The following is a 15,296-nucleotide window of genomic DNA, read 5'->3' as shown; positions in this document are numbered from 1 at the left end:
GTTGAATCAAATTTTTTCCTAAGAGTGAATAGGATCTTTATGATATACATTTAAATGACATTGATCATAGAAAAATATAACAATCAAAAAAGATGTCCGACAAGGATGCCCATTAGCCCCACTAATTTATATCCTCGCATTAGAAACACTATTGAAAAATATAAGAAACAATCCAATAATCAGAGGACCAAGGATTAGGAAGAAGGAATATAAACTTCTTGCCTTTGTGGATAATATGGCATTTATTATTGAGGACCCCCTAACCACAGCCCATACCTTAATAAAAGAAATTGAGAAATTTGGTGAAGTCACAGGCCTTAAAATAAACAAAGGGAAAACTAAGATAATAACCAAAAACATGACCCCCATTCAAAACTCAAAACTAGAAGAGTTGCTTGGCTTTAATATCACTCGCAAAGTCAAATATCTAGGAATTACAATATCACAAAGACTTTGTTCACTGAAAAAGGACAATTATGACCCCCTAGTTCAAAAAACAGTTAAGGATCTAGACTCATGGTCCAAACTACAATTATCATTCATGGGCAAAATATCTGCAGTTAAAATGAACATTTTGCCAAAATTCCCTTTTCTCTTCCAGACAATTCCAATTAGATTAAACAAATCATTTTTTACAAACCTCAATAGAATAACACACAAATTCATCTGGCTTAAAAGAAAACAAGAATCAAACTTAAGCTAATACAGGACCACAGAACCCAAGGCGGTATGGGTCTCCCAAACCGGTAAATTTACTATAGAGCTGCATCACTAACATAGATAAGAGAATGGATCATTTTAAGAGACAAAAGAACCTTAACTCCTAGAAGGTTTCGATTTATATCAAGGATGGCATGCATTCCTGATGGCAGACAAGGACAAAAAACACTCGGTATTCAGACACCGTTACATTCGAAATAGCTTATTTAATTCTTGGACTAAAATTAAAAAATCTCATTATGTACAGATGCCTAGGTGATTCATTCCTACAGATGCAGAAGCTTATCCAAATGTCTTTCCCTCAGATAAAGCAATAATTTATGACAATCTATTGGATGATAAAAACCAACTAAGCTCTAAAGAGTCTCTACATCTTAAAGGTATTAATCTGGACTGATTATAATACTTCCAAATCAAATCTAGATACAATAAAGACAGAACAATTCTAGGCTTTCAAAACCTGAATTTCTTAGATCAAATCATCCGGATAAACAAATAATATCAACCCTTTATAAATTTCTACAACAACATGAATTTTTGAAGAACAGGTTAAAGGAAATATGGTTGCCTGGGCCCAAAACTATCAGAATGGGATAAAATCTGGACCCAGAATTACATACTAACTATAGCCACTAACTTTAGAGAGAACATCTATAAGATGTTCTACCGTTGGCACCTTCCTCCAGCTCACCTATCTAAAATGTTTCCAACTACAACTGTTTTCTGTTGGAAATGCAAACAAAAAATAGGGACCTTTGGTGGACATGCCCCAAAGTTAGAACCTTTTGGCTAAATATTAAAAAATACCTTGATCAAATTATAGAGAAACCAATTCCCTTAAAATCGGAACTATTCCTCCTAGGAATAATTAGACAGCCATTAAACAAAGACGATAGATACCTACTGGTAAACATTTTAACTACTGCAAGAATAACATTTGCCCAATCTTGAAATTGGATCACACCCTATCTACCCTAAATTTCATTTAAAAAATTTATGAATGTGCTGAGCTGATGAAAATGACCATTGAACTACAGGGCAAAGAGGAATCAGAGTTCTATAAAGCGTGGAATAAATGGTATATCTGGCTAAAGAAAAGACAACATACAACTCCCTCGTAGTCCTTTTACCCTTCACCCAAACAATCATCCCACAAACTTATAAAATAACATTATGAATCATTGATAAAAGGATGAACAAATTCAAAGCGACAAAACTTAAACTCTAACTCAAGTTTAGAAACCTAAAACTTCCATCTATATTGATAGTAAAGATCTTAAAAGCTATAGAGTAAACGGGTCAACAGGTAAGTTGACACTATTTACAACATCTGATAAATTTATAGATATGAATTTATCTCTTCTTTCTTCTTCTTTATTTTTAATTTTTCCTCTTCTCTTTCCTTCCCCCTTTTTGTCTTTTTTTGTTTCTCTCTTTAGCCTTATTTTCTTCTATATATTTAAGCGCGTATTTTGATTTATAACTGTGTACTTTAAATTCATATACATTTGTACCAATATTCGCATAGTACTTTTGCTTTACGTATCCCCTCCCTATTTATCTTTAATAAACATATTTTCTTTTTTTTTAAATGAGCTCTACAATTAAATTTTCAGATTCATGGGATTCTATTTGGGAAAAGAGATTATTACAATTTAAACATGTGAACAAAGAATTTTAAAAATATTGTTTTACTGAACTAGGAAGTTATTAAGCAATCCAATGCTGCTATGCTTATTATAAACAACACTAAAAAATCCACTAATACAAGACATCTTAAGGTCAAAACTTGTATGCTATCTGTATATTTTGAAAATGAACTTGAATAACCTAAATGTAGTGCTAATGAAACATTAATAATATAATGGGGAAAATAGTGTGATATGGTTTTGATTATTCAAGTATTTCCTCTTTGTCTGATTTTTCAAACAATTATAACTTATATTTTCCAGATGCAGAGCCAAGATACTTGATTGCAGTGAGACCAGTTTCCAATAACAAGAAATCCTGCTCAGGTATTTCAAAACTGTTAAACATTTTCCCCCCATAAACACTCAGGAGACCTATATTTCAATTGAAATAACCTACCTTGAATTTGGACAAGCTGGAGAAGCGAAATATAAACTTGATAAATAAAAAAGGAATATACATTTATTATATAATAAAATATATGTACAAATTCAAGACATGAACCAACCTATTCAACTTTTTTTTAAGAAGCAAATGTTATCAAACTCAGCAAAATCTTGAAGAATTACATATTGTTCATATTCATAAAATCAAATGTGTATTAGGTTTTTTGCTTTTTCTTATGATGTAACCGAATGCTGGAAAAGAGACCAAAAGAAGAATCATTCCATTGATATATGACATGCATCCAGAAGATAGTTTGCTCTGTTGTTTCACAAATCTGATTAATAGCATTTTATGATATGAATTTCGAGACAAAATTAGCCCATGTCTTCACTTAGACTCATAAACAGTGAGAAATAATTAACACAATTATTCATATGAAGGATAATGGGAAAGTTTTAGGTCTGACAACAAACTACAGAATAATTGCATATTTCAGCAGATGTTTCATGTTGCTCTAAGTGCCTGCACTGCTGAGCACTATCTTCCATGGAGCTAGAAGTACGCTACTACAGTATTCTAATTCTCTATGTTTGTGTCAGGCCGAAGCCATCAGTTTGTTGTTTATGCCAAGAGCAAAAAATACACCAAAAAAATGGCTTTTATACAGGAGGGTCTGTTGGATCCTTAGCGGAGTGAAGGATTGCAGACTTGGGTAAGAACGATTCTTTATTAACAGTGTATAACGGTTACAGAATAGAACAAGAACAACATGGCCATGCCTGGCAGCTATATATATGCCGGGCTGCCAGGCTGAGCCAACCAATCAGGATACAATATTTTCCCGCCCAAGGAATGTGGGGCGGGTACAAAACCTAACTGTCCTTTGGACACAACAGGGTCAGTGAAGCTGCCCTCAAAGCAATTGGAAAAGATGAAAGAAAGGTGCTTGTTTACTTCAGGGAAGGAGTAAAGCAGGGAGATAGGACATGATGTTTTAGGGAAAAAACATCTTTGTTTACCTGCAAGTCCAATTATCTGAGGACAATGATGTGACAACAAAGGGTCACTGCCTATCTTAAATTAGCATATTTCCTGCATATGAAGTCATAAATAGGTCAGACAAGTTGTCTGAGCGGAGTTGCATTCATTGATTTTTGTAGGCCTCGCTAACTGAATGGCCTTCGCTGTTTACAAAATTAAAAACAATACAGTCAATACAAAATATGTCTAGCAATAAAAACCAAATCCATTCAGTAAACCCTATGCAAATAAAGCATGTCCAATTTCCTCATAATTCCCAGATGCCATTCCTCAATTTAATTCAAGACTTGCCGGAAATGTCAAATTTTTAAAAGGGTCACCAGAAAAATATTGTTCCAAAAGGCAGAGAAAGCTTGTTTCCTGTGTCTCACTAAAGCCAGCCTTCTCAGAAAACACACAATGGGCAGAAACTGTGTGTGTGATAGAGAGACAGTCCTCCACATAGCTCTTTGTTATGCTATAGGTAACTCAAATTTCACCTGAAATTTATTGGGTATTGATTATTAATTTGCAGAGTTTGTACTATTTATTTTGCAGCAGATATAGTGTGGCAAGAAGAGACTTGTGGCTGGCATTCCCCCTTTGTTTAGTAGCAAATGATCACTCCTTGCATAAGATGGAAGCTCAAACTTTTACTCACAATTTAGTTGATTTGCTTCAATATCATGCGTTACAGGAGGCAGGTAGTAAGGCTTACATTTCAGACTGTTTCAATAGTTATTAGATACTATCATGTGTGAGGATGGCATTGGATTGACCATCTCACACATTTGCCCTCAGCCAAGAACATGGAGTCAGCAAAACAAGTAATGAGGAGAGAAAAGGGAGGAGTCATTTGCTCTGCAGTGGTATATACAGGGTAGCAGAGCACAAGCCCAGTAGTGTTATCAAAAAGTGACTTACTAGTGAAAAGGGAGTGTCTATATTTGTCTCCTCTTCCACTGTGTCATGGAGGCCTGTCCTGCACGACAGTGCAAGCATGCTATTAAACAGAATATCCCAACAAAATTCAAAAGATAGCCAGAGATGTTACAATGGCCTAGCAAGGCTTGCCAATTATTGCTCTTTAGCCCCCTGTAGAGTTCATTGCAATAGTTTAAGCATCAGATGTCCACTGCTTGGAGGTCTTCCACTACAAATGAGCACAACTGTCAAACAAGTAGGCTTTCTGACCGCAGCTGCTACCCAGAAATACCCCTAAATTACATCCATTTATTTGATATATAAAAATAAGTATTTAAGCAAATGACACAGCATTTGTTGTCTCATAAAGGAAAATAATAAGGAAAAAAGTGAATAACATATATTAGAAATTTGAACTACTTTTTTTAATGGACTTCTGCAAGGCAGAACTCTCTCTTTGTTAAACAAAATTTAGAAAAAAGAAAACAGTAGAAAATTCTGACCTGAAAATGAAGAATGTGTACCAGAGAAGAGTAGCGGAAATGATAACGTTTCCAAAATAATATTCTGCTTTAAAAAATCTAGTCAGGCAAAATAAAAACAATTAACAAATACAACAAAAGGTGACTTGGTGAAAAAAAAGAGAGACTATTCTGATCTCTATGAAGATAATAGGGCTTTCTTATTAAAATAAAACATTTAAAACAAATGCTTTGTAAATCGTGTTAGCTAAAACGAAGCACTGCTCTACAAACTGTTAAAGCAACTACAACTTTTCCAAGATTCGCTGATTGCTTTGCAAGCTGTCCCAAGTTGTCTAAGTACGTCTGTACAGACAATTATTCTTGAGGACTAAAATAAGTTCTCTTTCAATTTTACTGATGCTGATCTATGGCCAACTTTGCTAGGTATTGGCCTCTTTCCATGAGCACCTCACTCGACTCCAATTAATGGATAATGTTTGTTTTGTATACCACAAAAAATGGCACAAATATTTCACCTTTTTTTCAATTTGTCTGAGTTTTACATAACAAAATAGAAGCTATATGCCAATATGTCTGGGAAATACTTCATGGAAATAAAACCACTACATATCTTTAAACAACAACAACAAAAACCCGGTATGCCTTTTAGCAGTTTTTACGAGTCAACCCAAAATCTTATGAGATATATATATATATATTCTATTCAAAACCCAAGAAACAGAAATCTCATTTTGTTGTTAAAAGACAGATAAATATATTTGTTAGAGTGCACTCATAAAAGTAAGCAGTATTCAAGGCATCAAAAATGAGACATTTGGAGATGAATAGTTTGGCATAGATGTATGTATGTACTGTATGTATAGTATGTATAATTTGGCACACAGCTGTATGTATGTATAGATAAAAATAACTCATAAATTATGACTTTTGACCTTCCTATCTAATTTTAGCAATGATGAAAAGAGGTAGTACAGTATGTTGTATTCTAATGGTTCATAATTTATCATAGGTGAAATGCTCTTAGTTCGGTCATGCCTGTAGGTCATCAGAGAGCCAGTCGTGAAGGCAGAGTGAGGCTCTATTCACCTGCCTGGATGCCACCATTTGGGTTTATTTTATTTATTTATTTATCTATATTTTATTTATATATTTGTCATAGAAGTATAGAATTAAGTTTGTATTAACATAACAAATCATAACAAATGATAAAAAGTATAATAGGACAGAAATATAACAAAAGGTGGTTTGGTAACAGTAGGCACAATAGTGCGCTTATGCACGCCCCTTACAGACCTCTTAGAAAAGGGGAGAGGTGAACAGTAGATAATATAAGGTTGAAGATCTTGGGGCTAGGGAAGAAACAATAGAGTCCAGGTAGTGAGTTCCAGGCATCGATCACTTTGTTGCTGAAATCATATTTTCTGCCATCATGTTTGGAGCAATTTACATTTAGTTTGTATCTATTATGTTTAGTTTGTATCTAATACTGCTCTTGTGTTGTTGTTGTTGAAGGTGAAGTAGTCACTAACAGGAAGGACGCTATGGTGATCTTATGAACAGCAATTAAATCAGTTCAGAGGCGACATAGTTGTAGATTGTCTAACCATAGTATTTGAAATCTGGAGAAGTACGGTAGTTTGTTTCGAGAGGAGAAATAAAGGACTCTTCTTTTACCCTCTGTGCAAGCACAAAGTATTCTGTGCATGCGCAGAGTGTAAAGGAACCCAGATGGCGGCATTCAGGTGGCTGGGTGGAACCTCACGCTGCCTTTGCGACCGGCTCTCCGACAACCAACAGGCATTAGCAAACTGAGAACATTTTATCCCTGTAGTATACAAACTATATTCATTTTATATGATGAAATTAGAAGCCTTCTGATTTTAAACATAACAATATGCAATTTTATATTTCTTATATAGGTAAAACAAAGACACACAAACCCCTTCAGCTGGTGATAGGCACTTTAACTCCCACATCTGCCTTCCTATCCTGGGGGATATTAGTAAATCCAAAGCATGATTGGACCACAATGAATAACTGTGCAAATGACAGGTAATGGAATGGACTGTTACTATAATGTTTTTCCATAATGGATCTGTTTTATATGCAAAAATGTGTTATAGCATTAATTTAATTTAATTTAATTTAATTTAATTTAATTTAATTTAATTTAATTTAATTTAATTTAATTTAATTTAATTTAATTTAATTTAATTTAATTTAATTTAATTTAATTTAATTTAATTTAATTTAATTTAATTTAATTTAATTTAATTTAATTTAATTTAATTTAATTTAATTTAATTTAATTTAATTTAATTTAATTTAATTTAATTTAATTTAATTTAATTTAATTTAATTTAATTTAATTTAATTTAATTTAATTTAATTTAATTTAATTTAATTTAATTTAATTTAATTTAATTTAATTTAATTTAATTTAATTTAATTTAATTTAATTTAATTTAATTTAATTTAATTTAATTTAATTTAATTTAATTTAATTTAATTTAATTTAATTTAATTTAATTTAATTTAATTTAATTTAATTTAATTTAATTTAATTTAATTTAATTTAATTTAATTTAATTTAATTTAATTTAATTTAATTTTTTAATTTAATTTAATTTAATTTAATTTAATTTAATTTAATTTAATTTAATTTAATTTAATTTAATTTAATTTAATTTAATTTAATTTAATTTAATTTAATTTAATTTAATTTAATTTAATTTAATTTAATTTAATTTAATTTAATTTAATTTAATTTAATTTAATTTAATTTAATTTAATTTAATTTAATTTAATTTAATTTAATTTAATTTAATTTAATTTTTTAATTTAATTTAATTTAATTTAATTTTTTAATTTAATTTAATTTAATTTAATTTAATTTAATTTTTTAATTTAATTAATTTATAAGCCGCCCAACCCCTTCTGGACTCTGGGCAGCATACAACCTATAAAAACAATACAATAATATTTAAAATACTCAATAGAAAAAAAAGAACAACCATTCATTCCTATGACCAGATCTAGGTGGTATCGTACTCAATGGCTCCAGGCCTGCAGTCTATCTATTTAGACTTATATACTTATATACCACTTCATAGTGCTTTTACAGACCTCTCTAAGTGGTTTACAGAATCTAATCAGTTCTAATGAATATGCTATATTTTTTTTTAAATGAAAGAATAATATAACAGCACTGTAATTTGAGAGTCATTCACATAACAAACCCACAACTGACAATAATTCAGAGAGGAATTTATCAGGTCACCACTATCTAAGTTGCTAATTACGCTGCTGTTTGTATGCTGATATGGATAAAGACCTATTTCAATATATTTGTTTGTATAGTTTCTTTGATGCTTTGAAGTTGATTTTTATCATATTGGGATTAAATAAAAACTGCTAGATTAAAAAGGAATTGTCATAGTTCATAAGAAAATGTTATATATTTTAATAAACTTATGCCACAGGCAAGTTCCTAAAATTATGTTTGCAAAAAAAGATATTCTGTTATTAAATTACACGTTACACAGAGAAATAACATTGGCAAATGAGAAAACTAGATTATGTTTTAATGTGAACTTTAAAAGCATCTCTGTTTGCAGAGATATTTATAATAAAACAAAAGAAATATCTGTTATTTCTATAGAGCAAGGTTCTCCATATAACAGGTTTCAGAGAGGGGTGGCATACAAATCTAATAAAAATAAGAAAAAGAAATAAAATAAGTCTGCTGGCTACAACTAGCCGTACGGAAATATCCCTCTGGCCTGCCAAATTCTCCCATGTATAAGGTGACCAGATTTTTACTTTGGTAAAGCGGGACACCATTGACCGGGGGGTGGGAGTGGGGAGACGGATGACTGAAAAATCTCTACAGACTTTTACCTCAGCATTTATCCCATTGTGCTCTACAGCTACTGTGTTTCCCCGAAAGTAAGACAGTGTCTTACTTTCTTTTTACCCCCAAAAGCCCCACTACGTCTTACTTTCGGGGTATGTCTTACATTGGAAAGGAGGCGGGCGAAGGAGGGCGCAGCTCCGGCTGCTCACCTTGGAGCCGGTCGGCCTCGCTGGCCGTTTGCAGCCGAGCCACCGGCGCCACCGCCTCTTCCCCTGCCGAGGCTCGGCTGCAAGCGGCCAGCGAGGCCGACTGTCTCCAAGGCTAGCGGCTGGAGCTGCGCCCTCCTTTGCCCGCCTCCTTTCCGGCAGCTCCCCGCGTGCCCCTCACCTTCGCCTCGCCGCGGCGCCACCGCCTCTTCCCCTGCCTCGCGGGCAGCAGATGATCAGCCTCGCCTTCCTCCGCTCTTCCTGATTTATACCCGGGAAGGGGGGAGACGAGGCGTCCCCTGGTCTCTGCCCCCACCGGGAGGAAGCGTCTCCAGCGCTCTCTCCGTGCTCGTCTGCTGTGTGGCCGACAAGGGTGCGGTGGAGGCGGCAGCAGCCCTCCACTTCCGTCCCAGCGCGAAGGCACTCCTTGCCTCCCCTGCCCACCCCCAGGTCACACACTTCGGGGTTGCTGCTGCTGCTGCTGCTGCCGGTGGTCGGTCGGTCGGAGCAGCTTCCTCTCCAACCAGGCCAGGTCGGCGGCAGCACCGGCAGCGGCTGCGTTTCCTGCACGAACCCAACTTTCCCATTGGCCGCCCGCGAGCCTGCTCGACCGGCCCCCAGCCAGCTGCTTCGCCGCCGACGCACGATTCGCAGAAGTTTCTCCTTTGTTGGGGAAGTCGCGCGGGCTGCCAAGCCGAGAACGGGGCGCGAACTCGGAGGAGCGGGACAGGTGGCCGACGTCCGCGCTCGGTTGCCAGACCCTCGGTTGCCACACAGGTAATGTGACTCTTCCGGCTCGGGACTCTCTTTTTTTTTTTTTCGCTTTTCTTTTCTTTGCAACCGGCCGTGAAGGAGAAAGAAAGAGGTCGGGTTGTGTGAAAGAGGCCGGGGTTGGGGGAAGGGGAGAGGTAAGATGTGTTTTTTTTTTTTTTGCAACGCCGCTCCGTTGGGGAAAGAGGGAAGTGGTTCGCTCGGAGTTGAGGCTGAACAGAAGCGCATGGAGAAGCCCAACCTTGGGGTGGGGTGGGGGAGAAGGGAGAGCAAGGAGGGCCATTGTGCATTGCCAGGTGGTGGGGTCTCCCCCAGTTCAAAAGGTGCCTTGGCTGGAAGAGTAGCTGGTTTCCAGGGCATAAACTGGCTCGCTTCCAGGGATGGTGCACATCCGCTCACTTGCAGGGAAACAGCTTTGGGGCTAAAGAGGCACTCCGGGCGCAAGATTGTATCCCGAGTAGTAATTCCATTTACTGCTCCGATGTGCCTCGCTGCAGGCTTTCTGTCAACGAAATAACAGCAACATGTTCGAAGGCGAAGGGGATGGGTGCGCGGGGAGCTGCCGGAAAGGAGGCGGGCGAAGGAGAGCGCAGTGGCAATGGGAAGGAAGTGCCCCGACCTCGTCTCGGGCGACAAGGGGTGGAAAGGGGGGGGGGTCCTTTCAAGCAGCGCTGGGCGAAAGAGGGCGGCCGGCCAGCAGCAGAAGGCGAGAGGTGCCTCCTTCTCCGGCTCTCCAGCAGATCGAGCACGCGAAGAGGCACCTCTCACCTTCCGCCGCTGCTGGCCGCCCTCTTTCGCCCAGTGTCGCTTCGGAAGCCGCCGAACGCCGTCAGGGGGGCGCTTGGCGACCGCCTCTCCACTCGCCAAGTGCCGCGGGGAAGTGTCGCTCGCCAAGCGCCCCCCTGACGGCGTTCGGCGGCTTCCGAAGCGACGCTGGGCAAAAGAGGGCGGCCAGCAGCGGCGGAAGGTGAGAGGTGCCTCTTCGCGCGCTCGATCTGCTGGAGAGCCAGAGAAGGAGGCACCTCTTGCCTTCTGCTGCTGGCTGCCCGCCCTCTTTCGCCCAACGCCACTTTAAAGGACCCCGCCCTTGGCTTCTGCTAGGGGTGGGGGGGTCCGGACTCCCCCTTCTCCGGCTCTCCGGCATATCGAAGAGGCACCTCTCACCTTCCGCCGCTGCCCGCCCGCCCCCTTTCGCCCAGCGCCGCTTCGGAAGGCCGGAACCCTCCCTCCCTCCGCAGACCCAGAGATAAAGGAGGCGGGGAGCGAGGAGAGCTGCCTGGCAGAGCGCTTGCAGGTGGCGGCGGGGGGGGGGGGAACGACGGCGGGGGGGACGTATGTCGAGGTTCTACTGTACCCCCGTGTTTCCCCAAAAGTAAGACATATGTCTTACTTTCGGGGTATGGCTTATATTAGCCGACCCCCCTGAAACCCCCGATACGTCTTACAATTGGGGGTGTCTTACTATCGGGGAAACACGGTATTTGCAATCCTTAATTATTTGTCCCTGCGCCCCAACTTTGCTGCCCTGGCTGAAGGAAACTTTGTTCCGTGTGCTGCAGCTCAGTTTGCCCTTCTTTGTGGCTTCCAAGTCTTTTCTCAGCACCGGCAAGTAGAATTTGCCAGGGAAAAAACTTGGAAGCCACGAAGAAGCCAATTTTGGGCAGCATGGAAGCTGAGCTGCCTGGCAGGTGATTCCTTCAAGCCACGTGATTGCCCAGCATCAAAGGATGAAGAGATGGTCCTTCTGGCTCCAACATAATTTGCAGCCACCGACTGGTAATTTCTTGAAAAATCGGGAATGCCGCGGGATGCGGGACAAATAGCTTAAAATCAGGACTGTCCCGCCAAAATCAGGACATCTGGTCACCTTACCCATGTACTGTACTTCGATGCTTTCCAAGCACAGGGAAAGAAAGTAGAGATGTAATCACCACTGTTTAGAAAGAAAGATAGGATTCCCTTAATTTTTGCAGTGGGAGGGGTTGCGAGCCAGCTGGAGGATTTCTGGACGAGGAAGAAGAAGCATCTTCCCTTTTAAAATTTGTGCCAGCTTTAAGTCAGATGGAAGATTGCTTTTTTTTTTTTTGCCATTAGGGAATTGTTGGATCCCATAGATCTGTGATGGTAATCCTAGGCAAGCGTGCCACAGATGGCAAGCGGAGCCATATCGGAGGGCATGTGAGATTTTTCCATGTTTCCTCTCCAGCATGCGTGCCTGTGCTTGCCAGCTGATTTTTGACTTTGGGAAAGGCTGTTTCCTCCTCCAGATGCTTCCCTGAAGTTCCGAAGACAAAAAAATTCCCCAACGGACAAACCGGAAGTTCAGAAAAATGCATTTCCGGTTTGCCCATTGGGTTTTTTTTTTTAACCTACCAGCAGTGGTGGGTTCATACCAGTGTGGTACAAAGTGCCCGCTGATGCAATTTTTGGAGATTTTTTTCTGGTGTCTCCTGAGAAGGAGCTACTCAGTTGTTCTTCGGATGAAGGCATTAAGATGAGGGTAGGCCAGAGTTCTCCTTCTGACATGGAGACACCGGAAAAAAATCACCAAAAATTGCATCGGTGGGTTCATATTGGTGCAGCACTCTGGACCATACTGGTATGAACCCACCACTGCCTATCAGGCTTCAGAAAGCCTTTGCGAATGCATGGGGGGCAGCATAGGTGATGCACATGCATGGGGGGAGGGAAGGGGTGTAGGTGCATGCACACATGCTAGCACACCCTTTTTGGCATGCGAACCAAAAAAGGTTCACTGCCATAGATCATTCCCTCCCCTGCTATCCAGATAAGGAGGAAGAAGGCAGCTGAAGGGTCACTTCCTTTGCCTGTGAGGGTGAGGAGAAGCAATCTATACTACATTCTCTTTTTCCATAAATTTGTGAAATTTATATAAATTAAAGTTTATTTATTTATTTTATTTATTTATTTATTAGATTTGTATGCCGCCCCTCTCCGAAGATTCGGGGCGGCTAACAACAATAAAAAAGACAATGTAAACAAATCTAATATTAAAAATAATCTTAAAAAAACCCAATTTAAAGTTATAAAGAAAAGCCATCTTTTCTCATCTGCAGCTATTCATTTATTATTTCTTCAGAAAATTTTCTAATGTTTGACATTTTTCTGATATCATTTGTCCATACAAGCACAGCATTACTTGTTTATAGCTGTCCAATTTCTCTTTTGCTGTTGTTGAGAATATAATATTGAACAAAATAAAACAATTCATTCCATTATTCAATTTTATTCACTCATTTATAAAATTATTTTTCCCATGCCCTTGAATATTTGCAAAATGTCCAATGTGACCATCAGACTGAAAAGTTTAGAGACCTCTGCTATAGAGCATAATATAGGTCAGCTAATTTAGCATGGTTGCTAAGAAAACTGTGTGAAGAAGTATTGATCAGATTTACCTGATTTCTGGATAGTTGCATTGAATTAATTCAAGGAACTTAACTCAATTTGGATAATGAAATTACTCTGTCTAATATCTCAAACCTCACCATCTCAGGTTTCTTTTCCCACAATTCCCTTAATTCAAAAATTTCTGAAGTAAAAAAAAACACCCCACGTTTGTGACAATACACAATAAATTTGTGTTTTGCTCTCAGCAAAGATGCATACAATGCCTTTCATTTTCTTCAGATTGAAAGTTTATATTTATTGTTTCTGACTAGATTTTATACAGTGCGCTACAGAGAAAAGGACAAGAATAAGAAGTGGATCTTGCAGCTTTGTCCAACTACAGAAACAGTGGTGGACAATTTGAAACCTAATACTATTTATGAATTTGGAGTGAAGGACAATACAGATGATGGGATCTGGAGTAAAAGTTTCATTTACAAACTGGTTATTCCTAGTAAGTAATTTATAAGGGTTTCAAACTTTCTCTGCTTAAAAGGACAGATTTATTTACTTCTTGATTGGATTTTAACTTGTTTGACTATAAAAAGAATTTAGGTGGCTAATAATTTCTAAAAGGACGCATAATTTAAAAGACGAACATAACCACATAACATAATCACACATAGATAACACCCAGACTAGATAAACTATCTCCATAGTATCTCCTTTCCAATTCAATATGTCATAGATAGCATGCTCTAGTTAAGTGATGGCAAACCTTTTTTCTCTCAGGTGCCAAAAGAGCGTTTGCATGCACAATCACACATGCGTGAGTGCCCACACCCATAATTCAATACCTAGGGAGGGTGAAAACAGCTTTCCCTGTCCCCTGGAGGCCCTCTGGAGGCTGGAAACGGCCTGTTCCCTAATTTCTGGTGGGGCCAGTAGGCTCATGTTTTACCCTCCCTAGACTCCAAGGGCTTCCCTGGAGCAGGGGGAGGGTAAAAACCGCCACCCCCATCCCCTCAGAGGCCCTCTGGAAGCCAAAAATGCCCTACCAGAGCCAAAAATCAGCTGGCCAGCACACACATGCACATTGAAGCTGAGCTAGGGCAACGGCTCATGTGCCAGCAGATATGGCTCCGCATGCCACCTGTGGCACCCATGCCATTGGTTCGCCATCACTGCTCTAGTTCCTTTAAACTAAGAAATCTTCTAGTTGAGGTTACCCTATGATTTGCATGGCCATGACCCTGCTGTTATAAGAAAGACTATGAAAATCTGGCCTTTTCTCAGGCCTGTAGCAAGACTGAATGAAGTACACTTGTGTACTTCACAAGAATGAACACTTGTATTACATTCTCCGACTGAAGCACATAGGCTTCAGTCGGTCCTCCATTCTGGAAGAAAAATACTGACTGCTGATTGGTTAGACTGCCTCGCAGCTCCCTATAAAAGGGTTGGCTGTCAGACAGAGCCTTTGCTGGCTGTAGATAATTGCCGAATAAAGAGCTGTTGTTTTGAAGCCACTTATGTCTGCCACTTCCATTCACCCTATCTAACACTGGCGACAAGGATGAAATTGGAAGGTATATAGGCAAGAAAAGAGCTGACAACCTCACAATCCAGCCCAGGGCAGAAATTCTTTGACAAATGGCTTTTCTAAAGCACCAACTCAGCTGACATGATGACGCACACCCGCCAAGTCACTTCAACATAGCATGGGAGCACTTCAACTCTGGGCCCAGGACACTTACATGACTCACTCTGAATGCTTCATGGAGGCAAACAAACTCCTTGGACTATCAAACAACCATAAATGACCACTCTTTCAGAGCTACAGAGGCACAGACATGTTTGAGACAATCCAGGCACTCGCTGAACCAA

General features: G+C 39.0%; 1 protein-coding gene across 1 annotated transcript in view; it reads left to right on the top strand.

Moving 5' to 3' along the window:
• LOC139167122 (target of Nesh-SH3-like) overlaps nt 1-15,296 on the top strand; it is an 84,895-nt gene that overhangs the window by 16,122 nt on the left and 53,477 nt on the right. Inside the window, exons 3-5 of the mRNA XM_070751541.1 lie at nt 2,673-2,735; nt 7,145-7,277; nt 13,742-13,923. Coding sequence (XP_070607642.1) covers nt 2,673-2,735; nt 7,145-7,277; nt 13,742-13,923 — 378 coding nt within the window. The remainder of the gene's footprint in view (nt 1-2,672; nt 2,736-7,144; nt 7,278-13,741; nt 13,924-15,296) is intronic.

This window comes from Erythrolamprus reginae, chromosome 4 (assembly GCF_031021105.1).
Source record: "Erythrolamprus reginae isolate rEryReg1 chromosome 4, rEryReg1.hap1, whole genome shotgun sequence".
In the NCBI taxonomy this organism is placed as follows: Eukaryota; Metazoa; Chordata; class Lepidosauria; order Squamata; family Dipsadidae; genus Erythrolamprus; species Erythrolamprus reginae.
The sequence above is the reverse complement of the archived record's forward strand: the minus strand, read 5'-3'. Positions and strand labels throughout refer to the sequence as shown.